At 41.6% G+C, this 23,660-nt stretch overlaps 1 protein-coding gene across 2 annotated transcripts in view; it reads right to left on the bottom strand.

The window, feature by feature from the left end:
- Positions 1–12,882, bottom strand: part of mgat4a (alpha-1,3-mannosyl-glycoprotein 4-beta-N-acetylglucosaminyltransferase A) — a 187,264-nt gene extending 174,382 nt beyond the window's left edge. For both annotated transcript variants that reach the window (XM_067985825.1, XM_067985824.1), the window contains exon 1: positions 12,449–12,882. In XM_067985825.1, the coding sequence (XP_067841926.1) occupies positions 12,449–12,542 (94 nt within the window). In that variant the 5' untranslated portion in view covers positions 12,543–12,882. The remainder of the gene's footprint in view (positions 1–12,448) is intronic.
- Positions 12,883–23,660: the final 10,778 nt, after the last annotated feature.

Below are 23,660 nucleotides of genomic sequence, written 5' to 3' on the forward strand. Positions count from 1 at the left end.
TGCTAACAAGTCTATTATATAATACTTTATCAAATGCCTTTTGAAACTCCATCAACTGCACCACCCTCACTCTCCATTATTTCATCAAAGAACTCAATCAAGTTAGTCAAACATGATTTTCCTTTAACAAATCCGTGCTGACTTTCATTTATTAGCCCATACTTTTCCAACTGCCAATTAATTTTGTCCCAGATTACTGTCTCAAAGTTTTCCCACCACTGATGTTAGGCTGACTGTCCTGTAATTGCCAGGTTTATCCCTCTCCCCTTTTTTTGAACAGGGTATAACATTTGCAATTCTCCAGTCCTCCAGCACCATCCCTATATCTAAGGAGGATTGGAAGATTGTGGCCAGAGCCCCTGCAATTTCCAGCCTTATTTCCCTCAGTAACCTAGGATGCATCCCACCTGGACCGGGTGACTTTTCTACTTTGAGTAATTGCCAATCTTTTAAGTACCTCCTCTTCATCTTTTTTATCCTATGCAATATCGTTCTACCTCCTCCTTTACTGTTACAATGGCAACATCCTCTTCTCTAGTGAAGACGCATGCGAAGTATTCATTTACTACCTCAGCCACTCCCCTCTGCCTCCACAAGATGATCTTTTTGTCCCTAATTGGTCCCACCCTTCCTTTGACTACCCCTTTACTATTTATATATATATTTATAAAAGACTTTTGGGTTCCTTTTATGTTAGCCGCTAATCTATTCTCATGCTCTCTCTCTGCCCCTTATTTCCTTTTTTAGATTTCATCTGCACTTTCTGTATTAAGCCTGGTTCTCTACTGTATTATGAACCTTACATTCATCATAAGCCTCCTTTTTCTGTTTCATTTTAATCTCTATACCTTTAGTCATCCAGGGAACTCTAGCTTTAGATGTTATTCCTTTCCCCCTCATGGGGATGAGTATACTCTGTACCTGAACCAACTCCTCCTTGAAGGCCTCCCAATGTTCAATTACTGTTTTGCCTACCAATTTGTGATTCCAATCCACCTGAGCAAGATCCCTTTTTAACTCACTGAAATTTGCCCTCCTCCAGTTAAGCATTTTCACATTTGATTGTTCCTTATCCTTTTCCATAAGTATTCTAAACCTAATGATAGTATGACCACTGTTCCCCAAACACTCCCCACTGAAACATACTCCACCTGATTCCTCAAAACTAGATCCAGCACTGCTTCCTTCCTCGTTGGGCTGGAATCACACTGTTCCAGAAAATTCTTGAACACATTTCAGGAATTCCTCCCCCCTTTGCCCTTTACACTGTACTGTCCCAGTCTATATTGAGATAACTGAAGTCCCCATTATAATGACTTGTGTACTACTTGCATCTTTCTGTAATTTGCCTGCAAATTTGCTCCTCTATCGCTATCCCAGTACTGTAATAGCTCCTCTATTGTTCCTTCATTCTAACCAAACAGATTCTGTCTTTGACCCCTCAACTACATCATCCCTTTCCAGCGCTACAATAGTTTCTTTGATCAATACTGCCACCCCCATCCACCCCTCTTTCCTTTCCTATTTTTCCTGAATAGCTTGTAGCCAAGAATATTAAGTACCCAATCCTCCCCTCCTTTGAGCAAGGTCTCTGTTATTGCCACTATATCATAGTCCCATGAGGCGACTTGAGCCTGCAGCTCACCAACCTTATTTACCACGCTATGTGCATTTACACACATGCACGCCAATCTCATCTGGGACTGCCTCGCATTTGCCCCCTGTCTGATCACTCCTACTTCTGAACTATTGTTTATTTTAGTGCTACTTGTCCCTCCCAGTCTTCTGTGCACCTTGTTTCTCCTCTCTAATGTTTCATCCTGGTGCCCATCCGCCTGCCAAATTACTTTAAACCCTCCCCCAAAGCACTAGTTAACCTTCCCACGAGGGTATTGGTCCCAGCTCTGTTGAGGTGCAACCCGTCCATCTTGAACAGATCCCTCCGGCCCCAGAAGTGGTCCCAATGCTGCAGGAATCTGAACCCCTCCCTCCTGCACCATTGCTCCAGCCACGTTTTAACCTGTCTTATCCTACTATTCCTATACTCACTACCGCGTGGTACTGGGAGTAATCCTGAGATTACTACCTTTGAGGTTCTGCTTTTTAAACTTGCTCCCTAGCTCCTGAAACTCTGACTGCAGGACCTTGACCCTTTTCCTTCCTATGTCATTGGTTCCCACATGGACCATGACTTCTGGCTGTTCCCCTTCCCCCCTCAAAATGTTCTGTACCCTCTCAGTGATGTTCTTTACCCTGGCACCAGGGAAGCAACACCATGCGGGACTCATGTCGGTGGTTGCAGAAACACCTGTCTATCCCCCCCGACTACTGAATCCCCTATAACTGCATTTCTTTTGCCCCCCTGCACAGCCGATTCTCCCATGGTGCCATGGCTTTGCTCCTGACTGCACTCCTGGGAGGTGTTAACACCCCCACTGGTATTCAACACTGAGTACTGGTTTGTGGGTGCCACACTCCCAGGGGACTCCTGCACTGCCTGCCTGTTCCTCCTAGTCAGTCTAGTGGTCACCCACTGCCTCACCACCTGAACGCTCTGTAGCTGTGGGGTGACCACCTCCTGATACGTGCTATCCACAAAGCTCTCAGCTTCCCATATGCACTGTGAAACTCTGAGCTCAAGCAGTTGGCGGCACTTCCTGCACGTGTGGTTTTCCAGGGCACACAAAGTGTTCTGGAGTTCCCACATGGCACAGGATGTACATGCAACAGTTCCCAGCTTTCCTGCCATGTTAGCCAACAGTTATTTAAACTGATTGTTTAGCTTGAAGGCACTTTACTGTTTAACACTAAACGACCACTAAAAAAAACACTAGCCAATGAACTAAATACTTACTGACTTACCTTCGACACTCCTCCTTGTCTTATGATGTCACTTTTTGACTATTTCTTAATTTTTGATTCCCTTTATGCTCCGCTCAGTCTTAGTCTATAGTTCTTTGGTTTAAATCACTTAACACCTCCTTCCCCCTCTGCACCTAATTCCCACACTCACCTAATTCCCAGTTGAAAGTCCTCACTCTTAACAATTCACTACATTACAGGTTCACTCTCTAGTCTCTCAACTTCTGTGCTCCTATACCTATCTGAAGACTACACTGGAAATACACATTTGGTTCCCATGTATCCAGCTTCTTGCACTTTTTCAGTGGCACAGGGCTCTTTCCTGCACAAGAGATTTCCCATAATTTGTCTGTATAAAGACTAAAGACATGAAAATTCAGACAGCTTCGTCAGGGGCCAATGTAACTGTAAGGAAAGTGCAGAATAATTCAGCTGCTGACTTGGATCATTGTTTGTTAAGTAGGGTGGTATGATTCTTAAATTGTAATGTCTTAAACTAACTAACTGATGCTACAATCGTAAAGCTACAAAGCAATTCTACGATGGTGATCACCGAACCTTTGAACTGAGAACTGACCCTTACAGCACTAGCACTTTTAATATACTTGTGTGAAGTAATCGCCTGTTAGAGAAAGGGAAGGTGTTTTAACAGGATAAGCTAATTGAAGACATGCCAGTACGTACTGATTCCCAAGGATGAGGGAACTGTAATCATATAAGTGATTGCAAGGGCACCTGTTAGCCCCGTAGAAAAAAAAAACATTGATGTAAAACATTACCTTTAATTAAAGTTTATGTAGAATGGGAGGACCAAATAGTGAGGTAGAGCTGAGGGATGCAGAATCAAAGGCAGGAACATGTTCACATGGCCAAATAGCAATTATATGTAAAAGCAAAAAAAAGAGGTATACTGATCTAGTTAGTTCAACAGAAGTTCATTAGTGAGTATTTCAGCTTGTTGACTGAGCTATTGATAAAAAGCTAATAAGTAATCTAGACTTTTTTTTAAATTTTGGTATAACCATGCAATAAAGCAGGGGTAAGAAAAAGGTACAAAAAGTAGTGAATTGCAACAAGAATTTGGATTTGAAGGTTTGATCAACCTGAATACTGAGCTCAGAACTGTAACACATTTGAATCCCCAATTATCAGGTGTGGTTGCAAGTACTATGTGATTAAGTATAAGTTTTAAATACTATTGTGAGTATTATATACTTAACAAATCTATGACACTTGATGTTAATGTTTTAAGATTATGAGGAATAGTCTAAATCACAAATAAATGCAACCTCTTAACACAACTCTAGTCAACTCCACCATGCCTAATTGGGCACTGAGTTCATCAAATTCAATCTCTGTCAGTGACCCAGCAAGAATGCCAAAACACTAATCTTCTCCTCCTCCTGATTCTGAAGACTCCAAGAGACTTGCATTCGCTTGTTAGATAACTTAACAAGGTACAGAGACAATAGTAAGATTAAAGGCTCACAAGTTTTAATCCCAATAGTTGGGCTCAAACTCAGATGCAAAGAAAACGTGCTGGGATGACAAATGGAAAGTTGGAGATTTTCCATATAATTTCCCAGCAAATGATTGCTTGCAGAAGTTAAGATGGAGATTTGACAAAGAATACAGTTTCAGGCAAAAAGATGGTCTGACAGAGATTCCACATGGAGGAGCAGTGATGTGTGAAGCTTCACCTCTGGTACTATGCTTGGAATTGTTTTGGATTGACAGAGTTTTGCAGTGCAGCAACTCGTGTTCGCTTCATAAATATGGAAGTCTGTCTAAAGCGTAAACAATGCCAGTAGAGTATAGCAAGTCTGATCACATGGCTTAGATGTTAGATTGTAGACTGCTAATGGCCCATCCCCATCAGATTTACTAGTCTGTCTGGTTTTGACTCAAATTCCAGTCAACAGATGGGTGTTCCGCACAGCCTTCAATACAAGACTATAATATTCCATTAATGGGTGCATATAGGCTATATAAAACACTGATTGCCAATGCTGTCAAGTAGGTTTGAGCCTTCTTGAGGATTTCAACCAGCTTTCTCAATTGCTTGCCCCAGCACAGACTAGATGTGATTACCAAAGTAAGGAGATGAAGATTACAACTGAAGAGTCTTCACTACTTTTTTTTTTAAAAAGCCAGAGTCACCACAGTCAATCTTGACCAACAGAGACTTCACAGCATTAAAACGCACATAGCATTTATCTTCCCACTGTCCAATTCTGTTCACAGTATCAGTTGCAGCAAGTTAGTAGGTGCTGGTCTTTTAGATGGGCAACAACTCCATAGGGGTTTATGTCAAAGCAAAGAAAATGTCATTTTTGATAACAGCCACAATATTAATGATGAAATGAGCACCACATAGTTGGTCCAACTATGCCTCCGATAGGGGACTGAGAGATGTTACTATAAGACGAATGTCCGCTTATCATGACCCAATGAATACATTCTATGAAGGAGTTTCATATTTAGTTCAGTAGCTCACCACGAATGCCACAAGGGCCCTACTCTTCAATCTGAGATGCCACATACTGTCAAGAGCGTCTGCTTGAACTCTCTAGCAGATATTGAGGGAATGACTCAATACTGGACCAGATCACCAAACTTATGAGTAATGATAAAACCCAACTGGCAGAGAGAGACGGGTTACAGTAATTGAGTTACATTCTGATCGATTGATTCTAAATGGATCAGCTGAAACTGACTGATGCAGAGATGCATAGCTGATGTTGCTCCAATGATATCTGTTCTCCTACAAATGAGCCTAGCCAAAAAAGTCTTTTATTGCTGCATACACTGAAGCAAGGCCTCCCCTAATGAAGATTTGTATGACATGTTGTCTAAAAATTTTGGTTTAAGTGATCAGCTTTCACTTCAGCCTTGCTACTTCTGGGGAAGCAGCGAGATTACCTGGATGTGGACAACCTCGAAAGAGCTAACCAAACCGTGGCAAAAAGCCTATGAGTCTGATTTTTTAAAAAAAATTATTTGTTCTTGGAATGTGGGTGACAGTGGCAAGGTAGTATTTATAATCGATCCCTAGTTCCTCCAAGGGAATTAAGAATCAACCACGTTGTGTGGGACTGGAGTCACACATAGGCCAGACTGGGTGGAGGTGGCAGGTTCCCTTCCCTGAATGGCACTAGAGAACCAATGTATTCTAGCACAACAGCCTTTCTTAGTGTACAACAGATTCAGCTACTAGAGGAAGACAATTAGTTCAGGAAATTAGAAAAAAAGCACCTCAAAAGAGCTTTAGGGAATAGCAACAGGGATAGGGAAGGAAAGAACTTCTACAGTCACAGAACAAGGGAGTAGGCACACACTATTTCTCTCCTTTCAATCTTTAAATTTTCTCAATTGGCAAATTTTAATTAAAACAACTTGCACTTATATAGCCTTTAATGTAAGAAAGTGTCCCAAGGTGCTTCAGTGTGCATAATGAGACAAAAATTGATACCAGGCCAAAGAAGGAAATATTAGGAGGGGTGACTAATAGCTTGGTCAAAGAGACAGATTTTAAGGAGGACCTTAAAGAATGAGAGGTAGAGAGGTTTGAGGGAAATCCAGAGCTTAGGACCTAGACGGCTGAAGGCACAGCTGCCATCGGTGGGACAAAGGGAGTTGGGGATGCACAAGAGGCCAGAGTTGGAAGAATGCAGAGCTCTTGGAGGGTTGTAGGAAGTTACAGAGTTAGGGAGGGGAGAGGCCATGAGCAATGGGAACACAAGGATGTGAATTTTAAATCTGAATCATTGGGGGACCAGGAGCCAACGTAGGTCAGCGAGTACAGGGGTGATGGGTGAGTGGGACTTGGTGCAGGTTAGGATGTGGGCAGAAAAGCTTTGGAAGAGCTCAAGTCTACGGAGGGTGGAAGATGAGGAACTGGCTAGAACAGCATTGGAATGGTCGAGTCTGGAGGCAACAAAAGCATGAATCCTCGCAGATTGCGACAGCACGATCTGGAGACTATTGCAGGTCATTTAACAACGCATCTCTCCTGCAGGCGATGACAGAACATATTACTAGGGAATGCCTGGCCAGTGGGTAAGAAAGGGTAGACATTAAGCAAGCAGGAGGAAGCACTGGCTATCACTGAAATCAACTCTTACCTAGCTATTGAGAATAGAGTCAAAGTGACTTCAGTGGGTTCATGAGCACATACACCTTTTCGTATACAATGTTTCTATGTATTCTTCAATCTCTCCACTAGCTACCAGATTACTTATAAGAGATCTAAAAAGTAGCTGTTTAAGATGAGTCTACAATGACAGAACTGTTTTATCCTTCAAAGGCTGCAAGCCAGGAAATAGAAGAGATGGATGATGATGGACGATGACCATGAGATTGCAGTCCTCTCTACCTCTGTCAACACTCATCCACCACATCACTCCATTCACTCAGCAGTCCAGAGACACAGTCACTTGAGGGTTACAGATAATTTAGATGAAGAATTGACAAGTAGCAAGACACAGAAAACAAGGAGGCCAGGAGGATACAGGTGTGGAAGTGGAGCCTGATGTATTGTCAGCCATTGGCTGCACAGCATGTGGATGATGACCTTGGGGTCCTGCCACAAAACATAGAATGCTAGCAGAGCATCAAACCCACATGGTGGGTCTGCAACACTTCTCCAAAGATGTGCGCTAGATGGCTGGGATAGCAGTGGAGTCCACTGCTCGCTTAGAACTAACATCCGAGAGGATTTCACATCATTCCAGGGTCTCCTGTAGAAAGTGGCTGGTGCACAAACATCTGCAAATCTTCCTCCACTCAATGAGAGATTCAGGAGAGTCAATCAATTCAATGCAGAAGCATGGAACGAAGGACTGCATGTATTGGGGGATTGTTTGGAGAGGTTTGTCAACCTGATTACAAAGTATATAGGACAGCATCTCAGAGGGACAAGAGGATATTCAGTTCATTCTCCCTCAGGAATTTACAAAACTTTCCGCTTATGTGAGGTCTTTTCTTCTGCTAATTATTGATCTCCTGTTCCCCGTACCAGTGGAGTAGCTGATGTGCATGCAAACGAGGCTGCTTCCCCTTACGGAAACAGCACAGCGGAGCATTCAATCAGTTCTTTGCAGAAGCCTTCAACTTTGAAGGACCAGGCTGCCAAGGAGCCTAAAGCAAAGAATCAGCCTGTCCTGTGTCCAAACAAGACTCAGCACCCACCGCCCCCCCCCCCCCTCCCCAAGAAGCTCATAATAGCTTGCAGCAGCTGTCTATATCTCAGATCCTAGGCCTTCAGGTGGCACGCAAGAGGTGTTAGAATAGGGTAGAGAAAAGTTTGCATAGTCACAACGGCTATGCATGGCAAAGAAACCAAGTGTTTCTATAAATAATTTGTAGGAAAATTACTGATGCAAAAACTGCTTGATGTTTGGTTACTTTGTAGAACAATAGGGAATATGTTCTGTGCTGATGTTGCGGCACATGATTCTGATGTGATGGCTCGCTGGGAGGAGGAAGGATTTCATTTAAACCATTGAGATCGGTGAGAGTAGTTTTCTCTTTGATGGGCTGAGACTTCCAAAAATATTGTTCTATACATCTGTGAAAGTTTCCCAACGAGTTTGGTTCTCAGCTCAAGGTAGCAGCTGAGCCATTTGCCACTTCTGCTCTTCTCTTGTAGCCAAACTGTTGATATGGTTGCTCCAGTTAAGTTTCTAGTCAATGGGGACCCCCAGGATGTTGACAGTGGAGGACTCAGCAAAGATGGTGCCACCGAAGGTCAGGCAGAGACGATTGTGCCTTTTCCTGTTGGAGATGGTCATTACCTAGCACTTATATGAAACGGAACTGCCATTCATCAGCCCAAGCCTGGATGTTGTCCAGATCCTGTTGTAGGCTGGCTTGGGCTGCCTCATTGTTGAAGGAGATATGAAACCACCTGAATACTGTAGAATTACCAGAATGCAGCCCAACTCCAAACCTTATGATGGACGAAATGTCATTGATGAAATAGCTGAGGATGGTTGAGCCAAGGACACTTTCCTCAGGAACTCCTGCAACAATGTCCAGGGGCTGCCATGATTGCCTTCCAATGACCACAACCATCTTCCTCTGTATCACGTACCTTTCCAACCATTGGAGGGTTTTCCTACTGACCTCAGTTTTGCTAGGCTCCTTGGTGCCATACTCAGTTGAATGCTGCCTGATGTGGAGAACAGCTGGTGTCACCTTTCCTCTGGCATTTAGCTTTTGCATTCACATCTGGATCAATGCTATGGCAAGGTCCAGAGCTGAATGATATCAGCTGCTGCTGATGGCCCAGAATGCCTCTTGGGTGCCCAGTTTAGGGCTGCTATATCTGTCCTTAGTCTGTCCCATTTGGCACTATAGTTGTGCCATATTACACAGTGGAGATAGGCCACAATGTGAAGGTGAGACTTTATCTCTCTACCACTGCTACTGTGGACAGACATGTCTGCAACAGGTAGGCTGAGGAGGATAAGTTCAAGTAAGTTACTCCCTTATGTTGGTTCATTAACCACCAGTCTGGCAGCTTGAGGGCTTGGTCAGTGGCAGTTTGACTGAGCCACTCTTGATGGTGGACATTGAAATCCCTCATCCAGAGCACATTGGCAATAGTCATTCTCTAATCATACATGCACACTCTTTCTGGCTTATGTCCAGCATCCAAAGGTTAAAAATTCAACTGAAGACTTTTAACACCTGTAGGAATAGCAATAACCATTGTAGTCAAAGTAAAATAAGCTCAGCTCTCTACATCTATTCCCATATGATGAGCTCGCACAATAACATCCAGGAGTCCGAGCTCTGACCTAAATAACTCTCACTGGAAGTGTGCATGTGGATGATGCACAAGAACAAGGGTCAAGTTTGGCGGTGATGGCCTCCACAGTCCCTTCACATTCACTGCCCAAATTCATATAAGAAAACAGATCATACGGATGAGGGCTGCAGTCCATAAACAGTATTCCAGCATGTGCTATTGTCTTCAAGAGTTGCAGAAATATTATTTAAATATAAAATAAATTGAGGTTTTGAAACTTGATGCTCTAAATGCATTAATACTGGAGTAAGAAGTTTCATTTTTAAAACTCGATTCAAAATTAAACTGATATTTGGTAATTGATCAAACAATTCCAGTATAGTACATCATAGAATATTAATAAACATTACATCATGATGGATCAACAATGTATGCAAAGATTATCTGTAAGTGCCTATATGCCAGTTATAAGGAATGAATGCTTTCCCTCTGTATAAATGTTTGTAGCATTATACAACTAGAAAAAAAAAGCTAACTTGAAGTAACAAGAGATAAATCACAATATTAAACATTTATTTTCCTTTCCTATACGCCAATAAACATTTTGCACACAATCATTACATGTCGTATTGATTTGCCCACCTGAAAAATACACGGCGCATCAACACTGTTAGTGGACGTGTGGAACAGACTCAGCGCTGAAAACTGAATAAATGAAAATGATCCCAATGTAATCCTAACATCTGAAAATATTGTTTGAATGGTTGTACAAGTGCTATTGGTACAGGAGTTGACTCAGTTCCAATCTCCCTTCACCAGGCATATTGGACCAAACTTATCTTCCATGGGTCACTTGTTGGTCTTTTGACACAAGTGCAGGATTGTGCTCCCAATATGCAGACAGTAGGTACCAGGAACGTTTCTTAACCAACACCCGTAAACTTGCTCTTCTGGACCAGTTTCACATCACTTACATTCTCTTGAAACTCATGTCAAAAGGTACTGAATTATACTGAATGATTTGCATTCTTATTAAAAATTGCCTTGGTAGTGAGATCACCTGGAAGAGATGGTCACATACTGGTACCAATGCGCAATGTCTGCAGTTTGATGCAATCAGTGTAATACTCACCAAAAAAAGTTCTGAACTTTGGCAGCTTAAGTCCTGCCATTCACTGGACTGTATAAGACTCATTGAAAACAGTGAATAAAACAATGATTAAAAAGTGTCACTAACAATTCAGTTGTTTGCGAGAACTGGATGAAAAAGATCCCACGGCACTTTTCAAGGAACAGCACGAGAGTTCTCCCAGTGTCCTGGTAAAACATTTATCCCACAGTCAAAACAGATTACTCATTGGCTGTGAAGTGCTTTGGCTCACCGAGGTTGTGAAAGGCTCTCTATACATGCAAGCTCTTTCTTTATTAAGTCTCTCCTTAAAGCCCACCTCTTTGACCAAGCTTTTAATCAAATCTTAATATCTGCTCCTTTGACTCATTTTTGCCTAATTGTTTGAGATATTTTTCAAAGTTAAAGGTCAGCTTGGGACATTTTTCTGTGTTAAAGGTGCTATATAAATGCAAGTGGTTGTTGTTCATAGATATGTGAATTAGTGAAAAAATTGCCACTGCTTACACCTCTGCTGAAAATTTATCTTCTTGTAGACAATTAGCTTTTACACTTTCTAACAGACACTAGTTGAGTCTGAAATCTCATGACCTTTTGTATTTCATCCAAGTACCCCAGCAGAGAAAATGGGTACACAGACCACCTGCATTTTCCCTTGAAGCAGGACAGAATGAGTAAATCAATTTAATATTTGCCAGACTGCATTCCATCTCCCATCTGGTCTATTTTAACAGATTCTCAACACCAGCTCAGTGCTTGCTTCTACTCATTTACCAGCCTGTGGACAGATTATGTAAATCAGCCTTTCATATTTACAAAGAAAACAGAACCACCTGTACTCGGATATAATACCTGTCATTGCAACCTCATTCACATCTGCATATAAAATCAGTTTATCACAATGAATTTCCAGTAATATAATGATCACCTTCAGGGCAGATTTCAAGTCATATGGGGGGGGGGAGGGGGAGAAAGGAGAAAGAGAATCTCTTAAAACAGGTTAGGCCAGATTCATTCAGTGAATTTTAGCTACAGACAAGGTCTTAAGTACAGTTCAGTGGAAACTGTTTAAGGGTACTGCACTAAAAATGAGCAAAGCCACTAGTTGTTAAAGTCATTTAAATTGGGAGCTTATGAATCTTTTCTAATACCTGTGGAATGGCAAATTCTCAAATTATGCAATTAGTCACAAGGGATAAAGAGTTACAGAAACTAGAACATTCAAAACTTTTAATCCTTTATATTTATAAAACATATATTTTAACCAATATTTATTCTACAATGACCCTTACACACACTTCATATCCCATCTTTTCAGGTTACTCAGTCTGTCGCTGAGAAGTCATCCTTACTTTACAAAAGGGTTAATACACGAACACAACAGAAAACACACTAAAGCAATCGCGGATGGCCAGTTTTCTACTTATTCCACTGCCTCCAAATGTACGTTTCAATTAGCCCTCTTGCACACACATTCCTCGGTAAATCCACTGAGGTATTTGGCAGCTGCACCTTTAGCGTGACCAATTTTAAACTACAAGGGGAATATATACAAACAGTGATGAATTGGTTTCTAATTATTATCTCATTAACGTGGCCGTTCAAACTGCATTTATAGACAAGCGAATTAATTTCGAATATAACATACATTTAAATGCACGGAAAGTGCATTTCTGATTTACATATGACAACATAAACTGTACCTTTTCCATTTTGCCAGGCTGTGTACCAGGACAGGCTGAGGAAGGAGGTGACAAACGCTAACGCGGTGGCCACAGTCCCATTTCTGAGCCTCATCTCATTGCCCACCGAGTCGCTGCCGGAGTTTCGCCGTCTCTCTCATAGCAAGAGCTGGGGCTCTCCTCTCCGCTCTACACCGCTCTCTGCCTCTTGTCTGCCCTTTAAATATTATTTATATACAGATTTTATGCACATTAAATCCCGCAAGGCTCTAGTAATGTGGACTGCTTTTTTTTCACCCCCTCCCCACCACCTTTGCCTTCCCTCCGCTTCCTGCACGGATTATTTTTTTTTTTTAGCTTATGAACTCCACATAGATGCAAAAAAATAAAAACCCTCAGTGTAGCGTCTGCAGCCGCCGCTTCCTCCGATCACAAACACAAGCGTCCAGGAAGCACGAAACTCGCCGAAAAAGGAGAATAGAGGAAAAGCCTCACTCGTCACCCAATCGGGCGTCGGCGGCGGGAAAACCACGCCCACTCTCCACCCTCATTGGTTTCCCCTTGACGTGTCGCCGTCCAATTATCGAGCGGGGGGGGCGGGGGGGGGCGGTGAGCAAAATTAGCTCTTTCGGAATGGGTAACTCGGCTGTCTGTCAAGGCGCGCGTCACAATCGACGGCTCGGCTTCATGCCCCGCCTCTTTCTTTCCTGTCAATCCCTCCTCTGCCCGCGCGGTGAATGGGTTTCCAGGAGCTGGGTTTGATGTGACAGGTGTCGGTGCAAGAATTTCATGTTCTTCAAAAAAAAAATTAAGAGGAAAAAAATAAATCAAACATTAAATTTGTCACGTGCACCATTTGAAAGAAAGAAAAAACAACGCGGAAGGAGCAAAGACGTCAGTTCTAGTTCTGACAGTCCTTCCAGATATTTGCGAATGTTTTTTAGACTGCCTCATATAGCACTTTGAGACTGATTGTTATGGATAGTGTCGCTCCTAAGTTCCCAAATACCATGTGTTAACTTTTAAATAAATAGAAAAGTTTACCACTTTATACTTATTTCTAATTTTAAATTTAGAAGAATGAAGAATACCAAGTTTTTTAAAATGGCTCTTTAAATGTTTAAATCTATAATAAAATGGGAATTCCAGATCGAGCTTGGAGCACTTGCTTCAACTGGGTGTTGCTAGCGCTACTAAACACAATGAGTACTTCCAGTTGCGTTGAGACTGAATGGGCTGCAAATCATTTCTCAAGCCCATGACTCCTGAGTTTTGATTTGGAACAATGAACACAGCACAGAGAACTGAATCTCAAACTTCCATTCCTGGTGCCCCAAAGAAAATCTTTATTTTGCCACTCACTGTAATTCTGATATTTCCTGCCTGTCTTAATAGAAAGATCTGGGCTTAGCCCTATCACTTCTGCACTCTACCTCCCAGAAACAGGCGGGATTTCGTTCTCGTGAGCAATGCACGGAACAAGTTGTGGCTTTATATGAGATTGGGCGATGTTATAAGACTCAGGGAAAACTCAATTGTTATGTTATGATGGATTTGCATAAAGTTTTTAATCTAGCACCTGGTTGTGGGTGGTGGGCATGTGTCAAATTGTGGATTTGTTATAATTTGTCATAATCAGTGCAGATGCTCTTGCTTCACTTCTTTCTCTAGTTTCTATCCTTTCTCCCCTCATGCCCTCTCCGAGTCATCTTGACCATGAGACCCATCTCCTGCTCCCTTGACCCTATTCCTACCAAACTGCTGACCACCCAACTTCCCTTCCTGGCCCCCATGTTAGCTGATATTGTTAATGGTTCCCTCTCTTCTGGTACCGTCCCCCTCCCTTTCAAATCTGCCGTCATCACCTCCCCACCTCAAAAAACCCACCTTTGACCCCTCCGTCCTTGAAAACTACCACCCCATCTCCAATCTCCCTCTCCCCTCCAAAGTTCTTGAACATGTTCTCGCCTCCCAAATCCGTGCCCATCTTTTCCGCAGCTCCATGTTTGAATCCCTCCAATCAGGTTTCCGCCCCTGCCACAATACTGAAACGGCCCTTATCAAAGTCACAAATGACATCCTATGTGACTGTGACAGTGGTAAACTACCCCTCCTCGTCCTTCTCAACCTGTCTGCAGCCTTTGACATGGTTGACCACACCTTCCTCCTCCAATGCCTCTCCTCCATTGGGCGGGACTGTGCTCACCTGGTTCCATTCTTATCTATCCAGTCGCAGCCAGGGAATCACCTGCAATGGCTTCTCTTCCTGTTGCCACACCGTTACCTCTGGGGTCCCCCTTGGCCCTCTCCTAATTCGCATCTACGTGCTGTCCCTCAGCGACATCATCCAAAAACACGACGTCAAATTCCACATATACGCTGATGACATCCAGCTTTATGTCACCACCACTTCTCTTGACCCCTCCACTGTCGCTCATTTGTCACAATGCTTGTCTGACATCCAGTACTGGATGAGCAAAAATTTCCTCCAACTAAATATTGGGAAGACTGAAGCCATTGTCTTTGGTCCCTGCCACAAACTCTGTTCCCTAGCCACCGACTTCATCCTTCTCCCTGGCCACTGTCTGAGGCTGAACCAGGCCGTTCACAACCTTGGCGTCCTATTTGACCCTTAGATGAGCTTCCGACCACATATTCACTCCACTTCCACCTCCGTAACATCGCCCATCTCTGCCCCGCCTCAGCCCATCTGCTGCTGAACCTCTCATCCATGCCTTTGTTCGCTCTAGACTCGACTATTACAATGCTCTCCTGGTTGACCTCTTTGTAACTCCTCCAGCCCTACAACCCTTCAGGATTTCTGGGCTCCTCCAATTCTTGCCTCTTGCACATCCCCGATTTTAATCGCTCCACTATTGGCGGCCGTGCCTTCAGCTGCCCAGGCCCTAAGCTTTGGAATTCTCTCCCTAAACCTCTCTGCCTCTCTACCTCTCTCTCCTCCTTTAAGACACTCCTTAAAACCTACCTTTTTGACCAAGCTTTTGGTCATCTGTCCTAATATCTCCTTATGTGGCTCGGAGTCAAATTTTGTTTGAAAATTGCCCTTGTGAAGGATCTTAGCACGGTTTACTACGTTAAAAGCGCTATATAAATGCAAGCTGTTGTTATTCTTAGAGATGAACTTGAAGTTCAGGTACTAGAGTTAGAGCAAGAATTTTGATATCACTAAAAAATGTAGGAATAATTATTCCTTGGTTCTTTGGGGTCCAATTTTCTCCCCTGTTTAGGCACTAAAATTATAGTTTGAGAAAACACGGGGAGTAATTTGCAGCCTTGCATCTCTGGCAGTAACGTGCAGAGCAGATCGTCTGCCTGGCGTAGAACCCGCCTGGTTTTCATTCCATTGAAATCAATGGAACAAAAATTATGCAGGTTCTGTAAAGGGCTCTGGGTTGCAGTTAAAAATTACGCCCCACATATTTTTAAATCAGCAATAAAAAATACGTTTAAGAACCCTTGCAAGTACGATATGCGAATGCCTGACTAATCATAATGCTGTAATTCTATGTATCTGTGTTTTTGCCAGCATTTTCTTTTTAAATTTCAGATTTGCTGCATTTGCAATTTTTTTTCTCAATTCCTCCCCCCCCACCACCATTTTCTCATCTTTTTGTTTGTGTGGGCATCTCCCCTATTCTTTTTATCCTCATAATTATTTGCGCATTCTATTGTCTTTTTATGTCTCTCTATAATCTCACTGATGATCTTTTATATAATCTAACAGTTTTCTATTAAGCAGCCTGCAGTCTTTGACCATTAACTCCCTCTCTCGTGAAGGCATATCTGTTGATTTTCTCCCTCTCCCCCTTTTTTTTCTCCATTTTATCCAACCTTACTAAAATATCAGCTTATCTTTAAGTATTCAGCTGTGAAGAGTAGATACTTCAGACATCACAACCTGTCTTTTCCCTTTAGAGATGTCGACTGGCCTGCTGCATATTTCTAGCATTTTCTATTTTTTAGCAGAGAGGAAAGTGAGGTGCAACATGAGGAGACCTGAGAGAAGGGAAGGGAAGGAAAATACAAAATGAGATCCCTTCCCTACAAAAAAAAAATGCTCTTCCTGGTGCCATTGATTGCAAAGATATTCAAGCTTTGTAGTAACGGTCAACTTCGAGAACTTGCAGTTTGGATAGTCAGCTTTTGACCTCTGTTCATCTCTGTGATGGTCAGAACCTCAAGAACAAAGACCACGGGGTGGGGGGTAATTTTAACCTAACCTGCCCAGCAGGAACGAGACAGGTTTGGGTCGGACACCTGTTTTACACCCCGCCTGGTTTTACGCTCCATTGACTTAAACAAAGAGCAAAATCGAGCGGGTTGTAAAATCGGGTGGGCTGTAAAACAGGCGGGTTGTGAAACAGATGTCCCACCTGAACCTGACCCGTCCTTGCTGGGCAGATTGGGTAAAAATTACCACCACCCCCCTCCCCCAACCCATAAGTCAACAACAGAAGCAAACCGTGAACATCTTTGTAATGGTTGGTACAAGAAAAAAATTCTTTAACAAGTGCAATTTCCTTAATTCCTACCTATATGAAGGGGAAAAAATTATTTTGAGAGAAGTGTGTGAGACTGCAGCTTTAAGATTTATTCATCAGTGCACTCATGCAGGAACAAATAGGTTACCTACAAGCTGTTGATTGGAATAAGTGAGCACATAAATCTAGCACAAAAGGAAAAAATGGTACAAAATAAGTTATGTAGCACAAAAGCTCACCTTGACTGCTGTATGGAGCCACTGAGCTGCAACACTCCTAAACTGGGAGAGAGGACTTCTGAGAGATAGTCATCACCAGGCACAATTGTGAGATTTCTAAAAACCAGCAGGCTGCATTGGCCAGGTTGCCTGCCTCCTCCCTCAGCTCTCGACAGATCAATGAGACCAGAAAGGAGGAATAAATTGGGGGGGTGTGGACGAAATATTGCAATATATTCTTAAAAAAACAAAATGTATCTCTCGTTCGTTTTATCCTAAGAAAGGATGCCTCCGCTCAATCCAGAAAGACAGTGAACTTTGGATTTCTACTTCAGCAATAAGGACTGAAAGAAATACGGGCTTGGCATTAAGACAAGAGGGAGACGTGACAAAATCTAGAATTTGGTCCATGATGGGTTTTTGTTCTGTCTTTTGATCACAGCACCTTCATTCTGGGACCTGCACATTTCTTTATGCCAGTGCATCCATTTAGAGAGACAAAACTAGGCAGGATGAGACTTGTTGGGATTTTTATTTTAATACTGGTTAATTTCAAAAACAATGCTAGTTAATTCCAAACCTATTTGGGTTGATATCATCAAAACCATTTCCTGCTGGCTGCTGAATTTGTGCTGTAAATGAACCATTAAGAAAAAAGGAATTTTGCAGTTCAGCAAGAAATGGTGTTGGGTCTGATACTTACTAAGTGGATACTTTGGCACTCTAGAGGTTAGTTCCAGGCATACCATGTCTTTCAATAGATGTATAATTGCCAGCCTTATTGATTTATGAAAGATACATTTTTGATTTGCTTTGTTCAGGTCGAGATTCAAGGGCCCCAGGGATGTACCTCAAGGGTATACCCCTAGATCATTATTTTTTCTGAGGACTTCAAGAGAAAGGCAGGAAACTCTGTGGGGACAAAACACCCTCACGTGAAGCTATTATTGAGGGACACTATCTCAGGTCCAGTATTAATAAGGATTTTAGCAAACTCTTCTGCCTGTTAATTATTTTTTGTGTTCCGGGGGAATAGATAGGTTTCTAGAATTTCTGTAAAAGTTATTGGCAGGAGATAAACGGAACCCCCAGAGAACCAGGATAAACAGCTAAAAAAAGGCCATTTCCGCTGTTTCTCCAGGGTGACCATCAAAGTTATGGTTGGAAATTGGGAGAACCCAGTGGAAATTCTCCCCCATGTTCTGAAAACTATTTAATTTGTTATATTTGCTATTGTTCATCTATTATTAATAATTATTATATTGGTCTGATACAATGTTTTATCAACACTTTCTGAGAGATGATGACATACAGTAAACTAAATAGAGTGACAAGGGTTTCTGTTGAATACTTGGACTCACTGCATTACCAGATATTGGGTATATAAAGTCACACTCTGGTTCATAAGGAGTGAAGGCCTGCTGACAGTGTGGTCTTTGCCACTGAACACCAGAGAAATATTTGAGTAAAAGACCCAAAATTTCAGGAGATTCCTGAATATTCTTAGTTCCTAAACCAAAGCAATGTTAAATAATGCTTTGTCCAACAAGCTTCATTGCCAAGCTTCACTGATTTAATGTGCGCTCACCCTGCCAAACCGATTCACATTATCATAGCTGCGTAATTCATCTTCTGTTCTTTCCGGTCCATTGACTAACTGACCTGTATCCATTCAGAACCTGACCGAACTCACACTTGTCACAACTTACTAAAAATATCACCTAATCTTCCCTTTGCATGTGGTCTCCATTCACAACAGCTCTGTATGTAATCCAAACTCAGTCACATGCTATCCATATCAGGTACATTATGCACTTCGTGGTACATTGCACATTGGCCTCGGTAATGAAATAAGTCAATTCTCTTGGTACCTCCAGAAATGGATGATCAAGGCAGCGAATGAATTATGTATCCAAATTTGGGTTTTGTTAATTTACAGAATAATATTGATATTAATAAATATCGATAAAAGACACAATTACCGCAGTAGATAGAAAGGATTTCAGTTAGGGTAATCAGGCAGTGGAAGCACTATGGGTGGAGTTAAGGAACAGCAAAGGATACTGGTGGGAGTTGTCTACAGACCTCCTGATAATGATGTAGTGGGAAGGTGTATAAATATAGAGATCAAGGAATCATGTAGCAAAAACTATGTGGTTATAATGGGAAATTTTAATTTTCATGTAGACTAGGCGAAGCAGAACAGCTCAAGTAGCAAAGGCAATTAATTTCTAGAATGTATCTAGGGTAGTTTTCTAGTACAGCACAAAAGGAGGCCATTTGGCCCATCGTGCCTGTGCCAGCTCTGTTTTAAAACCAACAAGGAAACAGGCCCTACTAGATTTAGTGATGACTAATGTACCAAATTAGTTTACATTCTGATGGTAAAGGAACATCTTGCAAATAGTGACCATAATGTGATTATTTAAGAAGTGAGGGAGAGAGAAACCAGGAAAGTACAGACCTGTCAGTCTAACGTCAGTTGTGGGGAAGTTACCAGAATCTGTCGTCAGGGACAGATTGACTGAGCACTTGGACAAGTATGAGCTGATCAGAAAGAGTCAGCATGGATTTGTAAAGGGTAGGTCATGTCTGACCAATCTAGTTGAATTTTTTGAGAAGGTCACTAACATGGTGGATAAGGGAATGTCTATGGATGTTATTAATATGGACTTCCAGAAGGCATTTCTATGTTCCTAATACACTTTTATCTTTGGGACCTACATTGCAGTCAAAGAAATTTCAGTACAGAAGGAGGCTAGTTGCAGCTCCTCCACTAGAGCTATCTATTTTAATCTAATCACATTTTCCCTGCTTTTTACCCATACTCTTTAATATTTTTCTTCTTCAAGGCTATATCCAATTCCCTCTCAAATATCAATAGTGACTTTCAGTAAAGCATGTCATATTCTAATAACCCTTTGTGTGGAAAAAAAAACCCTTCTAGCCTCTCGCTTTATGCGTCTAGTTTTAATCCTAAATTTAGGATCTCTCATTACTGTTTCACCAATCTATGGAAATAATGTTTCATTACTTCTTCTCTCAACCCCTTATATAATTAGATCCTCCCATAACCTCTCTATTCTAATCTAACCTAGAATGAAGAGATGAAAGTCTTTTCCCTCCGTCAAGATACAAAATGAAATGAAATCAGACAGCTTAAACCCAGTTGTACAATACACAGCCCAAATGCCTATAATTCTCAATAAATTGGCACTGAACTTGGAAATTTCAGTCAGAACTGGAACTGACACGGTAAAGTAATGGTTTTCTCTAATGAGGTGCAGGAAAGAGTAGAAGGAGGTTCACTGTTCATCTGCCCACGCTCTCATTAACCTGGGAGTTCTTTGTGCTAACTGGATACCAGAAATGGAAAAGTGTTCCATTTATCAGTATGGACATCCTTCACCATGACAAATACAAAAACAAAATTTTAAATAAAGGTAAGGGGAGAAAAGTGGAAATAACGGAAGTGCGACTACACTTGGGAATGTTACAATGGACCAGGAAGTATGAAGTTTTGCTGCCCTCTTGTGCTCCAATTGTCTTTAATGGGAGTATTCAAATTCAAAATCTTATATATTATATTATGCGTCTTTATTGTTAAATATGTGTTTATCCCTTGCTGTCTCTTCTCAGAGCTGTTGACCTTAAAAACAAAATAATGAAAATTAATGGCCCACCATTTTAGCTCAGTAACAGCTTGGGTAGCTGTAGCCATATATTCATATCCCCTACTGCTTGTGCCCATTATTCATTCAGGATGCAACAAAGGGAAAGATGTAATAACTTGGTGATCGTGTCTGTCACTAGACAATGACTCTGGAGTATGGTTGATACTGGCAATCCTAATATTAAAATTGGATTTGAAAAATGAAAATATAATTTGAAATATATTTTTAGGGGAGTGAGAAAGAGTAAGTAATGGTTTCATTAAAAGGATAATAAAAACAAAATTACAAAGTTATAACACCTTCAATTAGTTTGTAGCAAAAGTGATGAGGTGAGATTAACTTTATTCTTAATGTCCAATAAAAGTTTTTAGTACGAAGCTCCTTTTGCCTGTGTATGCACGACAGTAGGTATAATAGTGATTAATAGCAGTTGTAATAATGCAGCAAGTTCAATTACGTTCATGGCAGGTTTAGAAATAAAAAGTTGAGTTCAATTTTCAGCTAATTCCAGGACCCGTTAAGAGTGACGTTTTAGATTTTTATCATCCTCTTGCATCATTTTTACTTTACAACAATTTGCATTTATATAGCTTCACAGAGGCGTGTTCAATAAAATGGATGCCGAGCCAAAGAAGGAAATATTATTAAATGCATGCACGGATAATCAGAAGACATCCTGCACCCAATTGAGATCGAGCTAAAGGATTCAATATTTCAACACAAGGGAGTTGAGGACAGTTATTAACAGAAGAAGATAGAGAGTAAAGGAGAGGGAGTAGCAAAAAAATATTTGAATAAAAAGTAATTTGAATAAGCAGAGACATTAGACAAAAAGGGGGTTTTGAAACCAATGGACTGAGTGATGTACACCGAAGTCCAAGTCATTAACATATATCAAAAAAAGCAGTGTTCCTAGTACTGATCCCTAATGTTTTGCTTTTTGGGAGGAAAAGTAAATAATATAAGGGTGAACTTTATAAGCCTGCATTTCCAGCGCAGAGCCATTGATCAACAGGAACAAGGATCAGCAATTTGAGAGTGGAGATCGGTGCTCCTAATTCACAGCACTCCATGCCTTTGTCACCTCCAAACTTGACAATTCCAACGCTTTCCTGTCCAGCCTCCTATTCTCCACCCTCCATAAACTTATTCTAAACTCTGCTGCTCATATCCTAACCCGCACCAAGTTCAGCTCACCCATCGCCCCTGTGCTCCTGATCTGCATTGGCTCCCGGTCACCAATGCCTCCAGTTTAAAATTCTCAATCTCATGTTTAAATCCCTTGATGGCCTCCCCCTTCGCTGCTTTGATAACTTTCTCCATCCTTTCAACCCTCCAAGAACTCTGCATTCCTCCAATTCTGGGCTGTTGAGCATCTTCCACTTCTTTCGCCCCACTATTGTCGACTGTGTCTTCAGCTGTCTAGACCTGAATACCCTAAAATTCCCTCCCTCAACCTCTCCGCCTCTCCATTTGTTTCTCATCCCTTAAGACCCTCCCCTTTGACCAAACTTTTAATCACACCTCCTAAAGTCTCCTTCTTTGGCTTGGTATCTATTTTTGACTGCTTCTGTGAAGTGCCTTGGGGCATTTTTCTATGTTAAAGGCACTATGTAAATGAAAGTTGTTGTTGTTGATGCTCTGGTCTGTGCTCCTGTTGAACAAGGCTCCGCGCAGGGAGTGCAAAATTTACCCTATTAAAATAAGGACCAACGGACTAACTAAATGGCGAGGAGTGCAAATCAGTAGTAGTATTACATGTTGAAACAAAGTATATCTTGAACATAACATCAAATAAACTAAAGTAGAAATGCAATAATATGATGCATGGTTTAAAACAAAATAGTAACTGCGCCAAGATTACTTCTAGTACTATCTGGAGGTGAGAAAATTGAATATTTTTAAAGGTAAGTGGGAATTTCCGAGGGACAAACAGAATCTCTACAGGAAGGATGGACTCCAGATTTGGGAGCTAAACTGTAGATGCAAAACATGAAACATTAATTGGGAAATTGTTCAGAAGCCAACTTGTGAAAAGTGGCCAGAGAAATGAAATCATAACATTCTTATCAAGGTTTGGGATTCTTCCATGAAAAGTAATTGGTATTAGCTAAGTTAAGATGTGTTTTTTTGCTTCCCAAGATAGCCCCATGCTGAGTCGTGGATCGTAGAATCATAGAATCATAGAAAATAGGAGCAAGAGTAGGCCATTCGGCCCTTAGGGCCTGCTCCACCATTCAAAATGATCATGGCTGATCGTCTAACTCAGTACCCTGTTCCCACTTTTTCCCCATATCCCTTGATCCCTTTAACATTAAGAAATATATCTATCTCCTTCTTGAATATATTTAATGACTTGGCCTCCATTGCCTTCTGTGGCAGAGAATTCCACAGGTTCACCACTCTCTGAGTGAAGAAATTTCTCCTCATCTCGATTCTAAATGGCATACCCCGTATCCTGAGACTGTGACCCCTGATTCTGGTCTCCCGAGCCATCAAGAACATCCTCCCTGCATCTAGTCTGTCTAGTCCTGTTAGAATTTTATGTGTTTTAATGAGATCACCTCTTATTCTTCTAAACTCTAGTGAATATAGGCCTAGTCGACCCAATCTCTCCTCATACGTCAGTCCTGCTATCCCAGGAATCATTCTGGTAAACCTTCGTTGCACTCCCTCCATGGCAAGGACATCCTTCCTCAGATAAGGAGACCAAAACTGCACACAATACTCCAGATGTGGTCTCACCAAGGCCCTGTACAACTGCAGTAAGATCAGTAGGCAGATGAATGGTAATTACAATGTGAGACATAAACAATAATCAATTCATTAGCCATGTCTG

This window comes from Heptranchias perlo, chromosome 6 (assembly GCF_035084215.1).
Source record: "Heptranchias perlo isolate sHepPer1 chromosome 6, sHepPer1.hap1, whole genome shotgun sequence".
In the NCBI taxonomy this organism is placed as follows: domain Eukaryota; kingdom Metazoa; phylum Chordata; class Chondrichthyes; order Hexanchiformes; family Hexanchidae; genus Heptranchias; species Heptranchias perlo.